Source organism: Rattus norvegicus, chromosome 14 (genome assembly GCF_036323735.1).
Source record: "Rattus norvegicus strain BN/NHsdMcwi chromosome 14, GRCr8, whole genome shotgun sequence".
NCBI classification, from domain to species: Eukaryota; Metazoa; Chordata; class Mammalia; order Rodentia; family Muridae; genus Rattus; species Rattus norvegicus.
In genome coordinates this window covers 2154958-2178667 of record NC_086032.1, presented here as the reverse complement: position 1 = coordinate 2178667, position 23710 = coordinate 2154958, and the positions used below count along the sequence as shown (strand labels likewise).

Below are 23710 nucleotides of genomic sequence, written 5' to 3'. Positions count from 1 at the left end.
GTGTATGCGTGTATATATGTGCATATGTATGTGTATGTATATGCATATGTATTTGTGAGTGCATGTCTTCTGCATGAATCCATGTGTGTGTCTATGTGTGCATGTGTGTATGTGCATGTATGTGTGTATGTGTGAGTGCATATCTGTGTGTGTGTCTGTGTGTGTGCATGTGTATGTGTCTCTGTGTGTGCATGTGTGTGTATGTACATGTTTGTATGTGTGTATTGTGTGTTTGTATGTGTGTATATGTCTGTGTGCATGTGCATGTTTGTGTCCATGTGTTTGTATGTGTATCTGTGTGTATGTGTATGTGCATGCATGCATGTGTGCGTGCATGCGTGCACGTGTGTGTGTGTGTGTGTGTGTGTGTGTGTGTGTGTGTGTATGAGTTGGTTGGGGAAGAAGGAATGAAGAGTGGATATGATCAAAATATACATGTATACACATAAGAAACTCTCAAAGAATAAATTTTAAAACACTTTTTTAAAAGAAGGTTCCTCACCAGAGGTGAGTTCACTATTGAATCAAGACTGAGTCCCTCCTAAGGTCCATGAACACCTACACTGAGTCATTCTCCTGAAGGCATCTACCTCTTACACCTGTTCCAGGAAAGATGATTAACTTCAGAGTAACTGAGGGGCAGCCGAGTATGGTAAAGGTACAAGCCCTGAGTTAGACTGGTGGGTGCTGGAAGTTATGGATGGACCTCCATGAGTCGTGGCTTCCTCATCTATAGACAGGGTAACAGTGGTGGACTTCTCTTGGGTATAAACTGAAGTTTCTTCATAAAGCCCACATTTAAGCTTGCAAATCATTGCAGTCTCACATCTCTAAAGTCTATGTTAGACCTCACAGAATCCTATTGAACCTTCCCGTTTTGCAAGAGGCTGGGAGGAAGGCATTATTTAGGCTCACTGTTTCAGAGAGCATAGGTTACTGTGTGGCAAAGGCATAGCCTGGGTCATGGTGTTTTGTTGCAGTGATAGAAAGCAAGACACTAAAGCTGGTGCCCACTTGCCCGGCCTTCCTGGCTTCTTCCTGGGGCCTTGGTACAGTCCCCACGACCCTGGAATTTCATGCATGCCTGTAAAACCATCACTGCTTGGGTGATGCCACAAGGCCATGGCTAGAGCAGCCTCTGTGTGACTGAACACTTCCCTGTGTGGGCCCTTCCTGCCCTGTGCATCTGTTTGTGCAGGGTTCCCCCTTGGCAAATAAAAGTGTTTCTGTATTAAAATGTATGTTTTCTACATCCTTCTACTCTGCTCATTGATCTTGAATTTCACCATAAATCTGGCTAGAGGCAGTAAGGAACAGGCACGGCACATTCTAAGAGCAGTGCTATCACGGAATCTCTTTAGTCTCGTAAATGGAACATAAAATTCAAGGCCACAGCAGAGCGTGGTTGGATTGTCCAGAACATAACAAATGGTTTGAAGGCTGGCATAGGAGACCAGCACTTTGGTCTTCTGAGCTTGCACCAGATTCATGCACTGATCTCTGCTTCCTGGGCTCTACGTCTTCCCTGTGTCACACCGCCACACATGTTCTCCCGTGTTTGTCTCATAAGAGTTTTGAAGCCCTAAAGATTCACAGTGGTGCCTGCAGTTCTCTTGTCCAGTGTTCTGTGTTAGTTATCACAAAAATAATCCATTAAACAACTAATCAGTTGCTTGAACCAAAACATCTGACAGAGAAGGAAAGAGCTTTGGTTTGGTTTTGTTTCTGAGACAGGGTTTCTCTGTGTAGTCCTGGATGTCCTGGAACTCACTGAGTAGACCATGATGGCTTTGAACTCACAGAGATCTGATTGCCTCTGCTTCTCCAGTGCTAGAATTAAATGCATACAGCATCATGCCTGGCCTAAGAAAGGATTTATTTTAGTTATGTATTAGTTGCTTTTCTGTTGTTGGGATAAAATATCCTAGGAAAATAGAGCTGTAATGCAGAAGTCTTAAAATCCCACTAAGAATATTATGGGAGTTAGAGGAAGGAAGAGGAGAGAAACGGAAGAGAAAGGTATCTGTGCTATCTTGTCTTAGATCAGCTTGACACAAGCTCAGGTCATCTGAGAGGAGGGAACTGCAATTAGGAAAAGAATGTCTCCATAGGATTACTGGGCTGTAGGCAAAACTGTAAGGCATTAGTGATTGATGGTACAAGACCCATTGTGGGTGGGGCCACCCCTGGGCTGTGGTCCTGGGTTCTATAAGAAAGCGAGATGAACAAGCCACGAGGAGCAAAGCAGTAAGCAGCACCCTCCATGGCCTCTGCATCAGCTCCTGCCTCCAGGTTCCTGCCCTGTGTGAGTTCCTGTCCTAACTTCCTTCAGTGATGGACTACAATGTGGAAATATATAAGCAGAATAAACCCTTCCCTCCCCAAGCATCTTTGGTCATGGCGTTTCATCAGCAGTAGTAACTGCAATTAGGACAGCATTTATAGTTATCATTATCATAACTGAAAGGATTTAACTGGAGGAGTCCTCTATGTGGGAACAGCACTGAAGTTTCAGAATGTAGGGCTTGTTAGGAGCAGGAAGTCTGGTGTACACTTCCAAAACATCAGTCAAGTAAAATAAAAACCTTTCCAGACACGTGGTCCTTGGCAGCCAGGCACCCTCCCCTGCAGTCATTCTAGCTATCAGAGCACATCTGGAGAAAGCACGTCTTCTTGTGCATCCCAGGCTGGCCTCAAGCTCTCCATCCAGTGCTGGGCACTGAACCCATTGCATGTTAGGCAAGTCTGCTGCGTCTCCAGCCCGACTGTAGACTACTGCACTGAGAGACAGCAGAGTGAGTATGGGGGAAAAAAACCAAGCAAACAAAAAATAAGAAAGAAAAAGCACCTGTCTAGATATAATGTGTTATTCTAGGTTAGACCCTAGGATAGCAAAAAATAAAAGTAAAAAAAAGGATCTTAGGGGAAATGTAAGGTGGAATGAGACCTAAAGAGAAGTTACTGCAGGGATTAAAAGATGGTGGCTGTGTTAGACAACAGGGGGCTGGTGCAGGTGACACGAGGACTCTGCACCAAGGCTGCAAAGTGCCTATCAATCTAAAACAATTCCAACATGAAGACAGCTCAGTGGGTAAGGATGCTTGCCAACAAGCCTGAGGGCTAGAGCCCGGTCCCTGGGACCCACATATCAGAAGAGAGAACAGCTCCTTCAAGCTGTCCTCACTTATGTTTAAAAACACTAATTAAAAACAAACGAACAAATAAATAAACAAGCGTGAATTTCATCAGAGTGAAAACTTGGCAGTTCAAAGAACAAATTAAGAAAGAGGAAAAAAACTGTTAACAGGAAAAAATATTTGCTACATTTGGATGTCATATATCTGACAAGGAAATTAGTATACAAAATACATAAATTACTCTTACAACTCAACAACAAGTGACAACCAAGACAGGCAGGGTGAAACACATGTGTAATCCCAGCCCTTGGGAGGCGGAAGCCAGGGAATCAAGAATTCCAAGTCATCGTCAGCTACACGAAGACCAGCATGAAGGTATGTGCGAAGGTTTAAAAACAGAGCTAAAAAACAGTCAAGAACAAGATAAACAAAAAGTAAACCAACAAAAACGACATAGTTCAAAGTGGGCAAAACTCTAAGTACACATTTTCCAAAGAGATACACAAAGGGCTGGTAAGCCCATGGAAGTATGTTCAGCACATCAGCCGCAGGGCAAAACAAATTCACCCTCAGAAGCCCCCACAGGACATCCAAGGTGGCCAATGTTGATGGAGACCTAGGGATTGTAGGATCGTGAAGCATTGCCGTCCCTTGAATTAGCTTTGGGATGTCTTGGCGTTGTTAAACACAGGGCTATGTGTGACCCATTGATTCTACCTCTAGGGACACACTGAACTGAAAATCTACGCCCTGATAGAAAGTGTGTATGGTAACTGCATTAACACCGTCTACGGTAGCAAAGACGCGATAACAAACCGTCTGCGAATTTACGAGCGGGTAAACTGGATTCAATATGCACACACTGGAATAATGGGGCAGGGGAGAAGCAGTGGACGTGTGCTACAACATAGATGAGCCCCAAAGACCTTGTGAGCTAGCTCAGTGGTTGAGAACTCGGGCTGCTCTCACAGAGGACCTGGTTAATTCCCAGCGCTCACGCTGGGCAGTTCTCAGCCATTTGCAACTCCAGGTCCAAGGGTGCCAGTGGTCTCTGGCTTCTGTGTACACCTGCATGCTTGTGGTGTGCATACGCTTCAGCGGGAGCACACATACACATAAGCCAGCTGAGACACACAAGCTGACCACTGCCTCACTCCCTTCTTCATGAAGCATCCGGCAGGGCCAGAGCTCTGGAGACGGACAGGAAGCAGCTGAGCGTCTGGAGACACGCTCTCTCTGCATGGAAGAGCTTAGGGGGCCCTCAGCACATCTGCTCACTTGCTGTTTTTGAAAAAAGGGTCTCATGTAGTCCAGGCTGGCCTCAAGCTCACTGTGTAGCCAAGGATGAACGTCTTATCCTTCTGCCTCTACCTCCAGGTGCTGGAATTACAGATGTGTACCATGCCTAGTTTATTGGTGGTGGTGATCAAACTCAGGGTTTTGTGCATTCTGGGCAAGTACTGTACCAGCTATGCCTACAGGCCAAAACTCTTAATAGTGTGGTTGGTCTAACCCCATGCTCCACTAACTGGAACAAGGGCTGGATTTCCAGGGAGATAAAACCGAGGTCAATGGGAATTAAATCCTTTCTTCCCAGTCTGGCTAGGGTAGGCTGTAAGTGTACCTGGAGACTGACTACAGAAAGCCCCAGGAAGGAACACCACAGCTGAGAGCAGAGGATACGCAGAGCCCAGATAACCTCTTCTCGGAGAGATGAGGCTCCAGGCACAGTGGTTGGCCGGCTGCCTGCCCCAGCGTGCCATGCAGAGCTGTGGTAGAAGCGGGGCAGTTAGCCTCTCCCAGGTGCATGTCAACCGCCACAATGCCTCTCCACCCAGAGTCTCTCATGTGTACAGAACGCACTTCCTGTAAAACAAATCAGAGAGACATCTTTCAAGTCAGCCAGCACCTTTCCATTCTCCCCTTAATGAGGATGCCTCTGAAGCAGCAGCTATCCTTGGCAGCATGGGGTGAGGGCCGTTGTCCGCACAGTAGCAGCTTCCTTTTTGAGGGACACGAGGAAGGCTTTCTAAACCTAACTCCTACCTCGGTATACAATGGATTAAGATATAATTCCAACACAGACTCCACTAGGTGGTTTCACCATCGAGGGAACGAAGACAATGCTTAGCTGCACCTGGGACACATTCCAGAAGAGGTCCCCCCACCTCTAGGTGCTGGGTGTTTTGTTGCTTTTTGAGACACTCTCATGTGGCCTAGGCTGGTCTTGAACTTGCTGTGTAGCAGAGGATGGCCTTGAACTTGTGATTCTCCTCCTCCTCCTCCTCCTCCTCCTCCTCCTCCTCCTCCTCCTCTTCCTCTTCCTCCTCCTCCTCCTCCTCCCAAGTGCTGAGAGTCCAGATCTGTACTACTGCATTTGGTTTATGACATGGTGGGATTGTATCTTGGTTACTTTTCTTTTGCCATGACAAAACACCAAGACCAAGGCAACTCGTCAAAGCAGGCATTTCATTTGGGGGCTCATGGTTTTAGGAGGTGAGTGCCTGACCGCCATGGTGGGGAGCATTGCAGCAGACAGGCAGGTACTGTGCTGCAGCACCCTAGAGCTTACACCTGATCCACAGGTACAAAGCAGAGAGAAGAAGAGAGCTACTTGTGAATGGTGAGGGCTTTTGAAACCTCAGAGCCCTCCCCCAGTGACACATCTCCTCCAGGAAGGCCACACCTCCTAGTCCTTACCAAACGGTTCCAACTTGGAAGCATGCATTCAGATAGATGAGCCTAAGGAAGTCATTCTCATTTGGAACCCTGAAGGATGGGGCCCAGGACTTCATAACACACGAGGCGAGAACTGTACCAACTGAGTTACAACCCAGCCCAGATGCAATCTCTGACGTCCTGTGAACTTAATCTCTGCAGTGGCCTGGGTACCATCCAGTAATCACACAGCCCAGAGGTATGAAGAGAATCTCTTTTACTGTATAGAAGCATCATCTGTCAATAAAATGCTGTTGGCCTATCAGCTTAGGCAGGAAATAGGGAGGCGGGGGTTCCAACAGAGAAAAGACGATAAGTTTGAGTCAGGCAGGGGGAGTTTGCTCCAGACACAGAAGAAGACGGTCGCATGAAACTGAGGACCAGATAACCGGCCATGTGACAGACCTTAGAATAGAATAATAAGATGACTAAGTTATGAGCTAGTCAGGAAATGACCCAAGGCTTTTGGCCTGGGCATTTATTCAATAATAATAAAGTCTTAGAGTTGTTGTTTCTGGGAACAAAGTGGTCAGGTGGAAAAATCTAAGGTTATAGAAAACACCATGCATTACAGTGACACTCAAAATTCCGGGTTTTCTATTTCACTGAAAGAATTATTCTCTATAACTAAATAGAACTAATATTTCATTTTCCTAGGAACTAAGATTAACTATTCAAGTATTTCTTCCTTCATGTGTAAATCTTAGGAATGGTTGGAACATTATTTGTATTCGAATGTCTCTAGAATCAATAAATAAACAGAGTAAAAACACATAGGTCAAACAGCATTATAAAGAAAGTAAAGCTGAGGGCCAATGACGTGGTTCAGTGGGATAATGCACTTGCTGCTAAGCCTGAGGACCGAGTTCAAATCCTGGGACCCAGAAAATAGAAGGTGATGACCAGTTCCTGAAGGCTGCCCTCTGACCTCCACACTGGTACTGTGGGTTGTGGGCACTGTCCTTCCAATAAATACAAAAATGGAAAAACTGAGGAAAGGCCCAGAAAGGGCTTCCTGGAGGTGATGCCAACACAGGGCCCTGAAGGAGGTAGGAGCCAGCTTTATGGAATCTGGCAGGAGACATGTTAGAATGGAAGGCCCTGGAGGGGCCACAACTTTTCTTCTGTGATCTGGCAGCTAAAGAAAATAGTGAGCCCCAGATTCATTGAAAAATGGCGTCCTAAGAAAAGAATACCATATGTCCTCCATGTGCACATGTATGTACACACACATGCACACACATGAATGCACATGTGGACAGATGCACATAGAGGCACACACATACAGACATACCTGCACACACACACACACACACACACACACACACACACACACACTGCACATACATGCATGCACACACATGTGCACAGGCCATTTTTTTCTAAATTTTGTCCAGATTCAACCAATACAAACCTAAGCACCAGGTTAGTGCCAAATTTTTATGCCAAACTGTCACTGTTGTTGAGGCAAGGTCTCTTGTCACTGCGGCTGCAAAAACCTCTCCATGTAGCTGAGTGTGACGTCATGTCCAGAGTGCTGTGATCACTCATGTGCTGTTATGCCTGGCTTGTCTAATAACTTTTAAAATTTCATGAATGTGTAAATTTTATAACCTCAGGTTTTATTTTTCCTTCTAAATGTCTTTCATTTATAAGCTGACTTTAAATTCTAAGCACACCTAGTGTTTTTTTAAACTAATAATTTGAGTTAAGTATCCCATTAGTTACTTTTGTTGTTGTTAGGTGAACTTCAAGGGGAGGAGTGGATGAATTTTGGCTCAATATGTGAGAAGCCCACGGTAGTGAAGGCAGGAGGCTACAGTCACCACCACCGGCTGGGGACAAAGTATTCAAACACATGACCCCATGGGTACATTTTCATATCCAACTGTAATGTTCTGCCACTGGCCTCCAAAGGTAATCTCTTAAAGCAAAATACATTCAACTGTAAAGATCTCTGCAGGGTGTGTTTGTTTCTTTCCCCCCCTAAGTCAAGGCTTCCCTACATAGCCTTGGCTGACCCGAGACTTACCACATAAACCAGGCTGACCTTGAAATTGCTGCTGTCCTCTTGCCTCTACTTAAATTACAGGTGTGTGCCACTCCTTGGTAAAAAAGTGCCTTTACCAATGCCAACATGATTCAAAATCCAAAGTCTCTTCTGAGCCCTTGGGACAGTCTGTCTCTAGTGAGCTACTGTTAACAAATTACAGACTTCCAGTACACAAGGGTGGGTATAAGCATTGCCTTTCCAAAACAGAGGGAAGATTTAACAAAGCAAGAGCCAGGACTCTAAAGAGCAAATTCTGGGGGTTGGGGATTTAGCTCAGTGGTAGAGCGCTTGCCTAGCAAGCGCAAGGCCCTGGGTTCGGTCCCCAGCTCCGAAAAAAAAGAAAAAAGAAAAAAAAAAAAGTAAAGAGCAAATTCTGAACCTGTGTCTAGCATCTGTGATTCGTGGTGGCACCATGTGGGTTCTAGAGCTTGGAAGAACCTTCTGCCCAGTCCTATGGCCTGAAGTACATTGGCCTCACTCTTGAGCTGGCTGCATTTGGTGTATACAGCCTCCCTGGGCATCTCCACCCTCCTGCTGTCTTCACTGAAACTCATCCTTCATCTTCGACCCCACTACATACCACCCCTCTTCTTCTGGGGAACTAAGACACAATCTTCATTATCCCGTCACTCTTTCAACCAGCATCCCTATAAAACCAGCTCCATGTGTATGACGCCAAGCTCTGCTTCAAGTCTGAGACAGTGCCTGGCCACCCTGGGCCTTAATTGCAGTGGCTTTTAAGAACCTGCGTGACAGAAGCAGGCAACAGATTTCTCTCAGTGGCCATTTTGGAGCAGAGTTCTTTAGAGGCTGTCTTCTCAGACACTCTAAATTGAAGTTTTTAAAAAATGGGTTTATATATTATTGTACCTTCAAACGTTCCACTGGTGAAGCCTTGTCCCCAAGGCATGGTTTCCACTGTCCCAGTGCCAAGTCTCTTTGCCCACAGTTGCCTTGTCTGCTACTGGGGTCATGTTCCTTTCCTGATAAAACCGTATTTTTTGCATTTGTCTGCTCCTGCCTCCCTGCCTCGATCTGGCTAAAAGGAGTGAGCAAAAGCCACACCACTTCCTAAACGCGGTGCCTTGAAATTTCCCCATACAACAATTCAGCCATTAACTCCAGTTCAGCTTCACTGGTGCAGGGCACAGTAGAATGTGGCCCTGCTAGCCTGTCACACAAATGGCCTCTAGCTCCATGCCTAAGTCCTTGCTCCCCTGGGAAGCCTCTTGAGCCTACCTACCCTTTCCTGTCCACCTTTTGATTTGTATGCTGGCCCTATGTGCTCCCATCATGGCCCATGAGGCTCTGCTTACCACACTACATCCTGCAGCTCCAACTGCCTCCTGTAAACAAGTCCCAAAGGCCTAGAAGTCACCGGATCGTCATCTCAGAACCTCACTGCTTAGTGCTGCCTTCCTGTATTTATTACTTAAACATTTCTGTGACCAAAATACCCTCAAAGAAGCTACCACTCAAGGGAAGTAGTCTTTATGGGCTCCCCACTAAATGTCAGTCCACTGCAGCAGCGGAAGCATGTATGTGCTGGTCACTCCTTCACATTTTGGTGGGTCAGGAAGCAGAGATCTCTGGCTAGATAGGACGGTAGCCATTATCCTCAAAGTCCCTCCAGCAAGGCCTCACTTCATACAGCTATCAAAACTGGGGACTGAGTGTTCAAACACATAAGCATGGAGAGTGGGGCATTCCACACCCTACCCCAACAGGCACATTCATGGCTGCACCAATCAGGATTACCCACTTCCGGAACTTTCTCAACATACCAAATAGCAGATTTGTAGTTACTACATAATCTCTTGGGCTATCCCATCTCCTGGTAAAAGGTCTACTCTAAGGGGACCAGATCCTTCTGGCTACTACTGAAAACACTACAATATGTTTTCAAGGTTCCTCTCTTGCTGTATAATCCATCAGAACTTCACTTTTTATGGGTTCAGGTCCCTTGTAGGCATACATCACACGTACCCAACCTCCATCCAGCTGTTGATGGACAGGAGTTTCTGCTGTGGACACTGGGGTGTAAGTACTGAGTCCTGCTCCAAGTATTTGTCTAGAACTGCTGGGTTGCATAGTGATTCTGTTAAACACTTGTCTTTTTTTTTTTAAAGAATTATTTCTATTTCTTTATTTTATGTTTATGAGTATACCGTAGCTGTCTTCAGACACACCAGAAGAGGGCATCAGATCCCACTACAGATGGTTGTGAACCACCATGTGGGTTCTGGGAACTGAACTCAGGACCTATGGAAGAGCAGTCAGTGCTCTTAACCGCCGAGCCATCTCTCCAGCCCCGTTAAACTCTTTTTCAAAAGCACTGTTCTCCACAGTAGTTTCAGCAGTGGCTCCACAGACCCCAATTTTTCTACGCCACTGCCAAATTTTTATTTTTTCTTTCTTCCTTTTCATGATGTAGTTTGGTGAGGTTACCAAGGTTTGTCCCAAATTTCTTGGTGGAGGAATCCTTCTGCCTCAGAACCCTGAGAACAGAACTGAGGCAGGTATGTGTCTCCAGAACTACTTTTCTTTTTGGATAGCCACCCTAAAGGATGTGAAACGGTACCTACTAACATTCACGTTTTCCCCTCTTCGACTGACTACTACAAATCGATCACGATTTTTCCTGTGTCTTCAAGAAGTATGGTATGTTCTTATATTTAACTCTAGTGACTCTTCTGGTGTATCTGAAGACAGCTACAGTGTACTTATATAATAACTCTAGTGACTTTCTTCGTACGCTTCTAAATTTCTAAGCGTTTCTCAACCATAAGGTCACTTCTATCCTCTCCTCCTTGTGACTGTTCCTGGATGCCACATCCTTTGCATGGCTCCAAGGACAGACCTGACTGGTGAGGGAATGATGGAAAAGACAAATACAGGAAATCTGGAGCCAGAGGGACCAGGCTCTCTGCTGGAGAAACTTCAGCACCAGGAATCTCACATGTGTATTCTATACAGTGGAGCCGAGAGGTGGAATTGTTGCATACAGCCGAACAAGGTGTGGTTACTACATGGACATAAAGAAGGCAGGGGCTGGGGCTGGGGATTTAGCTCAGTGGTAGAGCGCTTACCTAGGAAGCGCAAGGCCCTGGATTCGGTCCCCAGCTCCGGAAAAAAAGAACCAAAAAAAAAAAAAAAAAAAAAAAAAGAAGGCAGGGGCTAGGATATAATGATGGATCAAGAGAACAGGCTTAGCTAATCTGGGGAGGAGCAGTCTCTGCAGGAAAGCCATCTGGGGCCATAAAGACCCAAGGGGAGAGAGCTATGGTGGACATTTTCTTTATGCACTATCAACATCCACACTTGGATCTCATTGGAGGATGACTCTGCCATTTATCTGAGCCTCACACTACAGAGGACAAAGAAGTTCTGTCCTTTTCTCATGGGTCCTTGACAAGTTTGTGCCCAGTCAACAGCACCCATTTACTACAAACTTCACTAAAGGCTTTCTTCTTGCCCCACACCTGGAGATCCACACCTGGAGATCCACACCTGGAGATCCACACCTGGAGATCCACACCTGGAGATCCACACCTGGAGATACTCTGCCTCAATGGAAGGCATGTGTGCTAGTGGCATCTGTGGGTTGAGGCCGTGGATACCACAAACATCGTACAGCATGCAGGATGTCCTGCAACAAAGATGGGAATCCAAACAAACGTTCCAAGGTAGAGAAACCTGGATGATGCATACCTCTCGCAAAGGTCTTGTGATTTCTCACAAGCACACCCGCTTCTTCTGAACTCACTAAATCGACACTGCAATAAGGCTGCGGACCTCAAAGACGTTACGAAGCTCATCCTCAGTAGCTTCTGTGTGACACCTAAAGCACACACGTCTGAGCATATTACTGAACTCACTGATAATGCCTTTAATAACCTAAACTGTATTCGTGATAAAAATATGCCACTGATAATGGTTTCGGAAGGAAACAAATCTAGACATTTGGATGTCTACAAAACGGAAAACATCTTCTGGATACCAACTGCGTGCAGACGGTTTGCCACTCTGTGTGGAGCAGGTGGACGGGACATCCCCATTGAGGAGCACTACCCTCACCAGAACCAATCGTTTGTGGCCAAGTGTCCATCAGTAGGACTCTGGTGCCCCGTCACTCTAAAAGTTAATAATAATTTAAGGAAATAAAATCTTGCAAAATGAGAAACTTTAATTATTTAAAGCAAAGGCACAAGTAAACATTTTAGGTTATACAGTGTTACAATTAAGAAAACCCAACAGTACAATGAAATACATTTATAACTTTGCATGTCCAATGTATTACCGTGCCACCTCTTCTCTGGAAGGAAGAGGTATGTAGGTCCATGGGTGTAATGTAAAAAGTTGGATTTTAAATAGCATCTGCCTACTCTACTGTCAATAAGAAATTTTAATTAATTTCAGAATTAATAAGAAATTAATTAAAAATTGCTTGCTCATCTAGAGTAGCAGTAACTTTCACGCTGAAACTCACTGCTTTAGTGAGTTACTGACTCTGCATACGCTAGCCAGCAATGTCTTGGTGTTGTGCAGTGACCATGCTGACCATGAAGAGCTTACCGAAACATAATTGACATCCTTAGCCTCTAAAATTGAAATTACAGAGCATTATGCATGGTGAACACAGAACCAAGTGACTTCTTACGAAGCCAGGGACAATGTGCTTCAAAAGCAGTGACATCATTTCCAATCAAAGGCACTGCCTGGAAATTCACAAGCTGCACTGTGCTCAGGGCTAGAAAAGGCTTCTTCTCTTGTTTTCAACACAGACAGACAGTTAGCTGGAATATGATGTTTCCATCAACCAGCAAAGACTGACTGGCCGCCAACTGGCCAAACGAAATAAAAACAAACCAAAACAAAAAATTCAAACAACAAGAAACCAGAGTCGAAGTTGAAAAAAACAATCTCTTTGGCCTCGTTCTCCATAAAGAAAATGTATGCATTGATTTTGAAGAAGTCAGATCTGGGTGTGGCACAGTGGTAGAGAGCTTGCCCACTGTGTAAGGCCCTGGGTTCCATCCCCAGTACTGAAAAGAAGGTTTGTTAAAGTGCTTTCTGGATCCTAAGGTCTGGGCTTGCAGCCTCTCCTTTAGTGTCACCTGGGGCGGAAAGTCACTATCCCAAGAGAGCAGGGTTTTCTATGGTCCGTCGTCCGCCCATTTACTCCTTAGATCATTCTTCAAGTTTTAGAACAGATACCATTAGAAAGACACAAAGATATCAGATGAAGTAAAGCTCGTCATTAGAGCACAGTCCAACCCCTTGCAGTCCTAAACAGACCTAAACATTAGTTTGAATGAGACCGAGTCAGATCGGAGCAAAGTGTCCTGCAGGACCCTAACGGCCAGAAGGACTTCACATCTCTCAGGTGTATGTAAATTCAAATTTTTTTTTTTTTGAGGCAAAATCTTACTGTTACACAGGCTGGTCTTGTACTCAAGCAATCCTCCTGCCTCAGCTTCCAGAAAAGGAGGAGATGAAGGCATAGTCCCTACACCTGACTTGACTCAAAGAACCTTGAATAGATGCTGCTTCGAGCACAACAGCGTCAATGAATTCAAGTTGAATTACCATGGTTATTTCACACCTACTTCAAACCACAAAGAGCTCAGGAAGTTCTCTGAGCTTGTTTGTTTTTGGTGGTGCTGGAACTGGAGACAGGGTCGTGGGCATTCAGAGGTAAGCATCCTAACTTATGAGCTGTTCTGCTGGCCCCATTCAGGTTTCCTGATGTGGATCTTGATAACAACAGGGCTACAAGTCGTTTCACTTCACTGGGCTATCGACAACTCCCTGGACTAACAGTTCAGGACTGTCTGGAGAACCCTAAAGGACTAGACCCCAGCAGTGTTGTCAACACTGGGAGCAGGATCCACTCTTACCAGAGCCCTGACTATGATGCTCATGAACGCCCACCTCTACAGAAGACTCTCAGGAAACAGATTTAAATAAACCTACTTTATTGCCAGAGAGCAGGGAACTGAAAAACTCATTAGCTAGGCCTTTAGAAAAGCCTGGAAAGAGATTTGAATTAATACCTTAAATAACTAGCTTGTGATCACAGGTAAATTAAATACTAGAATTTAGTGGGTGCTCTGGACACAGACGGCACGGTTCCAATCTTGTCTGCCAAGTAAGAGAGGAGCTGGGGCAGTCTTGCTGGGAAAGCCTAGCCCAATGCAGCGTAAGGCATCACAGTTTTAGAATGACAACTTTTTTGTTTCTTCTACTCCATTCTGTAAAACATTTTTCTCTACATATACAACATTCTGTGTGCGAATGCACCTCCGTAAATGTACTAAATTCTATTTCCCACTATGGCTCTTCCTTTCCTAGGCTGCCAACAAGAGTGTGGAGACATCCAGTCAACAGTGGCCTGCAGCCTTCCCACAGGTTAAGTGTCCTTTCTCAACTCACAACTAACAGGCATTCGGCTTTCTAGAGAAAAAGTCTGAACACAAGGAAACGACTAAGAGTAAAGGGTTTTTATGGCTTTACCTGTCCGTTAGAAACTAAAGAATTTAAATAGAAGACTCACAACATTTTTTTTTCAGATATATTTGCTGTGCATCTTGGACCTTATTCTAGTGCTAAATTATATTAAATAGATTAGCATGAAATAGTATGTGCTATAGCCTCTTTAACCATGACAAGTTTATTAGTTAAAGATGGAGGAAAGAACTTCACCAGTAGTGTTTGAGCGGCAATCAGTTATGAATCTGCTAGCAAGTTACTAGAGCTGCTAAGCCGGTAGTGTCTGATTTGTATTTAGTTTTCTTTTCACCTGTTATTTACAGAAGTCTTGTTAGAACGCTGAAGGAAGTCCTTGTCAATGTTTGCTACTCCTGTAAGAGGATGCTGGGTGATACAGATTTATAAATATGTACAAATACTATATCTGTAGTCAACCTGCTACTATTCTGACTAACAGAGAGAAGTATAATACACATAAAACTTAGAAACTAAAACAAAAAACTTTCAGAACAATTACTTTGTGTTTAGAAATTATACAGAGAAAAAGTGTCGTGTGACAGTCTCTAATTGCCACAAACAACTGAATTTTAGTGAAGAGAGAGACATCCTCAAACACAGGTTGAATCACATCTAAGTTCTGGTCAGATGGGTAAAGGCAGCTGACTTGGAAGCACATTAATGAACACAAATGTACAGTTTGTTCAAGGAGCATAAAACACTGCACAAGAGCAGTTTTGTTTAAAAAGAACCCAATTTCCCACAGTCCTCAATGTTTAAACAGTCCTCACATTTAGACATAGCAGTATTTTCTAAATAGGAAACATTTATACTCGGTAATACTGTTAGAGCCCCATTTACCAATTACATACTTCAGTCTACTGTGGCAATGGAAATTCAGTGAGCATTTGGCAAAGACAGTCAGAGAAGACTGTAAAACAGACTGATGTGTACAGGACAAGGGATGGCTCCGGCTCTTCTCGTGTAACACTGCTGCCCTCAGGACTCCAGCTGTCACAGTGACGGTCGGTCGGTCACACGGTAGTTGAGTAGGACTCCCTCTGTGGGATCTGCTTCTCTGGAGCCTCCGGGTCACTCTCCTGAGTTCCCAGCACACCATCTTCTGCTTCGCTCTCACTGCCATCTGCCAAAGCAGGATTCAGAGACACGGGGCCAGATTTTCTGTGCAAAGGAAAACCAATGGCACTTTCCTGTAAGGAACTATCTATAAAATCTTCATCAGACGAGTGGAATGACTCATCGTCTCCTATTAGATGGCTGACAATGTGGATCCCATCAAAAGGAGGTCGGCTGGAGAAGTCCCGCTGGCCTTTTAGGCATCTGAGCTGTGGGAACAAAATCCAGGTTATTGGATGTACTCAAAACCAAGGCACACAACTGTCCCATGAAAAAGCAGGTAATTTAGATTCAAGGAAGACAAAGCCTTGATCTTTTCACTTATAGAAATATGTAATGGGACGTAACTCATTCTGATGGACTTTAAGTCCTATTACTAGATTTTATTATTCTTATTCTATAGATTAGAAAATAAACTTGAGAGAAACCTGATGAGATTTCAGAGCTAATAGTTTTAATTTCAACTAAAACTTTATTGTGCTAAGGATAATATGAACTCCATGCATCCCCTGATTTCCACACATCACAGTCTGGCTGCATTATAAATTATACCACTTATTCCCAGATTATTCTGAGGAAAATCACAGACAGCCTATCAATTTATCTGCAAATATTAGCTATGTTCCTAGAGGGCAGGAACTTGAGACAGTACTCTGCACTATAAACTCTGCATCTTGAAAGCATGTCACCTTAATCTGTAAATGAGAAAAATGAATCAGAATTCACTAAATTTCTGAGTCTTGGAACTGGTGAGGTAGATCAGTTGGTTGGGAGGTTCGCCCACAGGGCATAAACCAGGCTTGCTGAGAGCCCCCGCAGTCTCAGCACTGGGGAAGGAGGCAGGGGCATCACAAATTTAATGTTGCTCTCAACTACTTAACAAGTTTGCGGCCAGCTTGAACACATGCTCAAACTCCACAGGCCACCACATACTAACCTCACCTCAAATCCAGGCACATATGCCCGCCCTGTGTGTCACCTCTGCCTCCTCTCCTCTCTCTGGAATGCCTAACTTCTCTCAAAAGGACTAAGATTTTCCCTTTTCTTTTCTCTTTCTTTCTTTCTTTCTTTTTCTTTTTTTTTTTTTTTTTTGATTTGGCAACCACACCTCTGTTCTCTCTCTAGAGATTTCCATCTCTCTCTATGTCTCACATAATGAGTTGAAGAAGGTAAAAGGCTGCCTGCACTTGTGCTGGGAAACTGTTAGCTCTGCTAACCTTCAACTACACCCTCCATAAGCAGCACTTTTCAGAGCCCATCAAAGCTGCACGCTCCCCTCGACCACGGGCATCACCATCTTGCCCTCGGAAACTTAGGCTGAAAATATAGTCAATTCTGACTTTCATTTGTCCTGTATACTGTGTCTATTCCCCCTATAAAAAACGTGGAATTAAGAACAGCAAAAAATGGTTAACTGGCTACCACGGAGGCGAGCATTGAAGGGTGCTAAGATGCACTTCGTGTCCCTGCATTCTCCACTCTATCACCATCCCTGTTCTCAGTGACGAGCTCCGAGTGCCTATCTTTCAAATCTTGAGATAAAGGCAATGCGAAACAGACAGGAAATGTTACAAACGCTTTCAAAACTAACGGCTCTGAGAGAAAAGCCATCTAACCCTGCTGCGCTGCCTCCTAACTTTCCTGACAAGACTTCCAGGAAGAAGTGAAGACACTTCAGCAATTCCTTGCTCGCATGTAACAACTGGAACAAGGGACGCTCTGTTCAGTCAGGCGATTATCTGGCTCAGGCGTTCCTTCAGCTACACAGAACTGTCCCTGCCCTACCACAAGAGGAGAAATTATACTGGGGGACAGTGAAACCAGAGTAGCATGTGGTCCCTTGGCACAGCTGAGGGACGCTAAACTCAGCACTAGATCTTCAGCAAAAGTAGAGACTCGTGTAAGAACCTGGGTCGTGAGGCCCAGAGCTTTACGACAACCGCCATGCTCTGATGCAACATCCCATCACCGTATTGCAACACTTGATTTACAGCAGCTCCAAGTGCTGTTTTCAGTCAGTTAATCTCTTCCTTTCTCTTTTCTTCCCCAGATCCTTCTGAGGAAATACTATGGGACACGTGTCTTCCTTCCTCCTGCTGTTACCAGGAGGGGTAGAAGAACTGTTTGGAAAGCTGTGGTTTTCCTTTGCTCTAAGAAAGCTACCATAATGAACACATTGTAGCCTTTATCAGAAGGTGCAACTACAGAAAATTAACTATAGCTTGAAGACTCTATTTCTCTACATTGAGGATGATGGCTAAAGCCTCTTTGAGAGCCACTGATACAACAAAGCAGAGAAAATTTTTGGTTGTATAAAGAGGTAAGAGATGACGTATGACTGAGGCCGCTCCTTATCTTTGTCTTGGACTAAGGAATGGGAACGCTGGACTGTGGTGAGGAAGGCCTGTGTGGGGCTGTCAGTGAGCATCTGGGCAGGGAATCTCAGGAACTGAGCATGACTTCAAAAGGGCTATATATGGGCAAATCACTGGAAGTCTTCATCGTATCCAGGGGCTTGTGTAGAAGGCGGACGGTAGGCCTTCTGCACCATTAGAGATCTTGGCTTTCTGCTGTAAACACAGTGTTTGTAATCCTCATTACCAGACTTTTGGGAGTTAATTGGGGGAAAAAAGACCTCTCCCATTTAATGAACAGAAATCCTGGAATCTTTTCCTCCTAAGTGTCCTAAGAGAGTATGAGATATTGAGGTTGTGAGAATGGCTGCTGAGATCTGGAGAAGAGGGGGACTCTGGTCTACTGCACAAGGAGGGAGGACTCTGGTCTACTGCACAAGGAGGGAGGACTCTGGTCTACTGCACAAGGAGGGAGGACTCTGGTCTACTGCACAAGGAGGGAGGACTCTGGGCTACTGCACAAGGAGGGAGGACTCTGGTCTACTGCACAAGGAGGGAGGACACTGGGCTACTGCACAAGGAGGGAGGACTCTGGGCTACTGCACAAGGAGGGAGGACTCTGGGCTACTGCACAAGGAGGACTCTGGGCTACTGCACAAGGAGGGAGGACTCTGGTCTACTGCACAAGGAGGGAGGACTCTGGGCTACTGCACAAGGAGGGAGGACTCTGGGCTACCGCACAAGGAGGGAGGACTCTGGGCTACCGCACAAGGAGGGAGGACTCTGGGCTACCGCACAAGGAGGGAGGACTCTGGGCTACCGCACAAGGAGGGAGGACTCTGGGCTACCGCACAAGGAGGGAGGACTCTGGGCTACCGCACAAGGAGGGAGGACTCTGGTCTACTGCACAAGGAGGGAGGACTCTGGTCTACTGCACAAGGAGGGAGGACTCTGGGCTACTGCACAAGGAGGGAGGACTCTGGGCTACTGCACAAGGAGGGAGGACTCTGGGCTACCGCACAAGGAGGGAGGACTCTGGGCTACCGCACAAGGAGGGAGGACTCTGGGCTACCGCACAAGGAGGGAGGACTCTGGGCTACCGCACAAGGAGGGAGGACTCTGGGCTACTGCACAAGGAGGGAGGACTCTGGTCTACTGCACAAGGAGGACTCTGGGCTACTGCACAAGGAGGGAGGACTCTGGGCTACCGCACAAGGAGGGAGGACTCTGGGCTACCGCACAAGGAGGGAGGACTCTGGGCTACCGCACAAGGAGGGAGGACTCTGGGCTACCGCACAAGGAGGGAGGACTCTGGGCTACCGCACAAGGAGGGAGGACTCTGGGCTACCGCACAAGGAGGGAGGACTCTGGTCTACCGCACAAGGAGGGAGGACTCTGGTCTACCGCACAAGGAGGGAGGACTCTGGTCTACCGCACAAGGAGGGAGGACTCTGGTCTACCGCACAAGGAGGGAGGACTCTGGTCTACCGCACAAGGAGGGAGGACTCTGGGCTACCGCACAAGGAGGGAGGACTCTGGGCTACCGCACAAGGAGGGAGGACTCTGGGCTACCGCACAAGGAGGGAGGACTCTGGGCTACCGCACAAGGAGGGAGGACTCTGGGCTACCGCACAAGGAGGGAGGACTCTGGGCTACCGCACAAGGAGGGAGGACTCTGGGCTACCGCACAAGGAGGGAGGACTCTGGTCTACCGCACAAGGAGAGAGGACTCTGGTCTACCGCACAAGGAGGGAGGACTCTGGTCTACTGCACAAGGAGAGAGGATGCTAGCCTCTGCATAAAAAGCCTTGCTTGGGCTTAATACTGAGTGACAGAAGAATGCAAGAAAATTCATGCCAGTGTGCTGAGTCAATGAGAACTGTCAGGACTTTTAGAACTGTCCAGACAATGCCTGACTGCCTGGTGTTGGCCAACTGCCCAGGGAACCCTGTCCTGCAGGGCACATGCAGGCTGTTGTGAGCCAATCTATCCCCTCTCCCATGCTTTAGATGATGCACATCTAAAGTTAAACACTGCTGCTCCAGCAATGTGTTCCCTCTGTGCTTCTGGTCTTACAGGATAATCTTCTGGGTCAATCACGAAATAAAAATAATCGATGAAAACCATTGACTATGTTTCTCAGATAGTGTTGAACTTGTGATCTTCCTGCCTTAACCACTCAAATACTGAGATTTAGAAGCTGAATCACAACATCTGGCTCTGTATGTCTTGAAAAGTACACATATTTTAAGTAAACTATTTTAAGGCTCACTGCCTTTATTAATTCCTGGAAAGACATAAACAAGAATCCTTATGATACCAAACAACAAAAATTCCTTAATTGTGAAACTCCTAGGTGAACCCAGATGATATATGTTTTAAAGTTCCCAATGTGCTGTGAAGTACTTCTGCGAGTCACTAAGAAGCTGGGGAGGAAGAGAGAGGAGAGAAAAAGAATGAGAGAGATTTGCTATGGAAATAGAGGAATTGTGGCTCACATCATAATTAAGGAGCCTTTTATAGAGTCTTGAGACACTGCAAGAGAAGGGTCTTGGGTAGATTATCCTACAAAGATGATTAAGGTCAACATGGCCAACTCAACTTCCTACTGGTTTTATTCCTCAGTCTTTTTCAATTGAAAATAATTTTTTTGAAAAATATCTTCTGATCATGGTTTCCTCTCCCCCAGCTTCTCTCGGATCCTTCCTACCCACCCAGCTCCATCTCTTCTTTCTCTAGAAAACAGGCAAACAAAAAGCAGAGCAGAATGAGGAGAGAGAAAGCATAAGACACACACACACACACACACACACACACACACACACACACACACCCCAAACATACACACCACACACACCACACACACACACCACTCACGCGCACACAGACACATACACCAAACATACACACCACACACACACACACCACTCACGCACACACAGACACATACACCAAACATACACACACACACACACACACACACACACACACACACACACACACACACTATAAAAACACAAAAATCAGAAACCATAATAAACAAGCAAAAGACCAGTGAGACAAAACCAGCCCAAACAAAGAGAGTGAGACAAAGACAGCACTGCGGTCGTTCTGTGTTGACCTCTGCTGCTAGGCATGCAGCTACCCTTTTTTTTTTCTTTTTTTTCGGAACTGGGGACCAAACCCAGGGCCTTGCGCTTGCTAGGCAAGCGCTCTACCACTGAGCTAAATCCCCAACCCCGCAGCTACCCTTAAGTGTGGTCAATATATCCAGTGAGACTCCAGTGAAGACAAGGAACTTTTCTTTGCAAGTGGGTGTCAATCTTAGGCTGCTTCTTGGTTGGGGTGAGAGCTTATGTCCACTTGCCCTTGCTGAGACCTGTCTGGCTTGAACTATGCTTATTCCTCAGTCTTAAAACTAAAACAGTCAAATACTACCAGAGATGTAAAGTTAGCCTCTAAGAGATGCAGGACAAAAACAACACAGGACAGACACCTACACACCTACAGATATGTATACTTACAATGCACCTACTTACACTACATGCCTACAGATATGCATACTCACAACTACATATGTACAGATATGCATACTCACACCTACACACCTATAGATACGTATACTTACAATGCACACCTACAGATATGCATACTCACAATGTACACCTACAGATATGCATACTCACAGGCATTTCATTCTTGTGAGGACATGCTGCCAGGTAACTGCCAACATTGCCTATATTATTTATTATAATATTATGTATATTTTATGTAATATTATTTAGTTTTATTATAAACTTATTATATAAATATCATATTAACCAAAGACAAGCTAGAAAACAAAGAAATTCCATGGTCTCTAACCGTGTGACAAACACTGACATTCATCAAATCTTTTGAGAGAAGTCTAACCTTACTGGTCGTTACGCACACGACCGTACAGCCTGCTTCTCACTGCTAGTACATCTCCATGCTTCTTAGCCTCCTCATCTTCTGACGGTTGAGTGGTGCCTCATTTAGAAATGCACCAAGATCTTCTTAAACAATCCTCCTGCTGGGAAACTTTGATCCTACACCCTCCCCTGCCTGATACACACGTACATGCACATGCACGCACGCACACATGCACACGGTTTAAAGAACCACAATACATCTGAGCACACAGGTCTCAGAGGTGCCCGGTCAGTTCTTTAAGATGTGTATCAAGAGGCATAAAGTCCAGTACAAGGGTCAGCATTCTTAAGAACTTTGACTTCCATGTTTAAGCTAAGAGCCAGAAAGGTGGTAAGAGTTCATACCCTTGGCACTGCCTGGAAAATGATTTGCCTTCAGGTTTACCAGGGTGGTGCATTAACTGACTAGTGCCTGCAGCTGAGGATGACGTAAACTGGTCTTCCTCCCTCCTCTTCTCAGCTGTTGAAAGTCATATAGGTACCACAACAACAGGCATGTCATGTGTCTACTAAAGACACACCCCTGGAGCCTGTGGAGATGGGTCAGTGCTTGCTACACAGGTGCAAGAGCTCAGCTTACATCACAGGACCAGTCAAAAGCTGACGTGGTGGAAGGAATGCACCTATAGCTCTATCACAAGGAAAGGGTGGAGACAGAAGGGTTCTTGGGAGCTCCATTAAAGACCCTGTCTCAAGAAATAAAGTAGAGGGGGCTGCAGAGATGGCTCAGTGGTTAAGAACACTTGCTGTTCCTGAAGAGGTCGTGGGTTTGGTTCTCAAGCACCCACATGGTGGCTTACAATCCCCTGTGACTTCTGTTTCAGGGGATACAGCACCCTCTTTTGGCCTCCATGGGCATAAGGCAAGGGCATAAAGTACATGCATATACGCAGGCAAACAGTCATCCATGTAAAATAGAAATATAAAAACTCCCACATACTCAAACAGGCTTCAAAACTGACTTGCAAGTTGATCCTTGACAGTGATAAAAGCAGGAAAAGTACTGCTCACATGCAAACCACTTTATAAAACAACAAACAACACCCACTTACCAGCTAATGCAAGGGGCACAGGCCTATAATCCTAGCCTGAGTGATAGAGTGAAACCCTATCTCAACCAAAAACAAAAAGCTTCATTTATTCATATTATTGGGTACTGAACCCAGGACCTTGTGCATGGCTGAGAATATAGCTATAGATATGTCTGATGTTGGAGTTTTATATTTAAGTGAGCATTCCAGAAAAACATGGAATATTGGTTGCTGAACATATATTTTATCTTTATCTTTAGTCCTTGGACTACAGGGATGATTTTAAAATCAGTTTTGAGTAATTCAGCATTCTGATTCAGTAAGACACAAACTACATTAAAAAGCTGGTAGAATTCTGGACAGGTCCTGACTACATTCATGCCACCCTTTTACACGTTGGATGCAAACATCAGCAATCAGACAGACAGAAACACTCACGGGGGATAAAGGGCACTGTTCCTTACCTGATGTAGACTACTTCATCATGTTATGCATAAAGAAACAGAGTAGAAGTAAGAACATGAAGAATGTACACAAAGAACACTTAAGACACTAGAGAGACACTTACCACAACTTTAAAAAACAGTAAAACCCCAGCCCTGCACTAATAACAGAGAGACCAGAACTTAGGCTTTTTCTGTAAGCACGGAAACCCCAACCAATTAGCAATTAACAAATGAGGGTGGTAAGATTTATCACCAGCAAAGAATAAGGCATAAAATGCTGTATAGTTAATAACAAAACAGGAAGCTGTTGTGTTCGTAGTCTGATGAGTTTAGGCTTTGACAGGAAGCAGCAGAGTTTCTAACTAATGACAGTGAAAACTCAACACCAAAAG

The 23710-nt window shown here is 45.2% G+C and overlaps 1 protein-coding gene across 12 annotated transcripts in view; it reads right to left on the bottom strand.

Moving 5' to 3' along the window:
• Positions 1–12074: 12074 nt before the first annotated feature.
• Evi5 (ecotropic viral integration site 5) overlaps positions 12075–23710 on the bottom strand; it is a 146070-nt gene continuing 134434 nt past the window's right edge. For all 12 annotated transcript variants that reach the window (XM_006250525.5, NM_001271410.1, XM_006250523.4 and 9 more), the window contains one exon: positions 12075–15743. In XM_006250525.5, the coding sequence (XP_006250587.1) occupies positions 15432–15743 (312 nt within the window). In that variant the 3' untranslated portion in view covers positions 12075–15431. The remainder of the gene's footprint in view (positions 15744–23710) is intronic.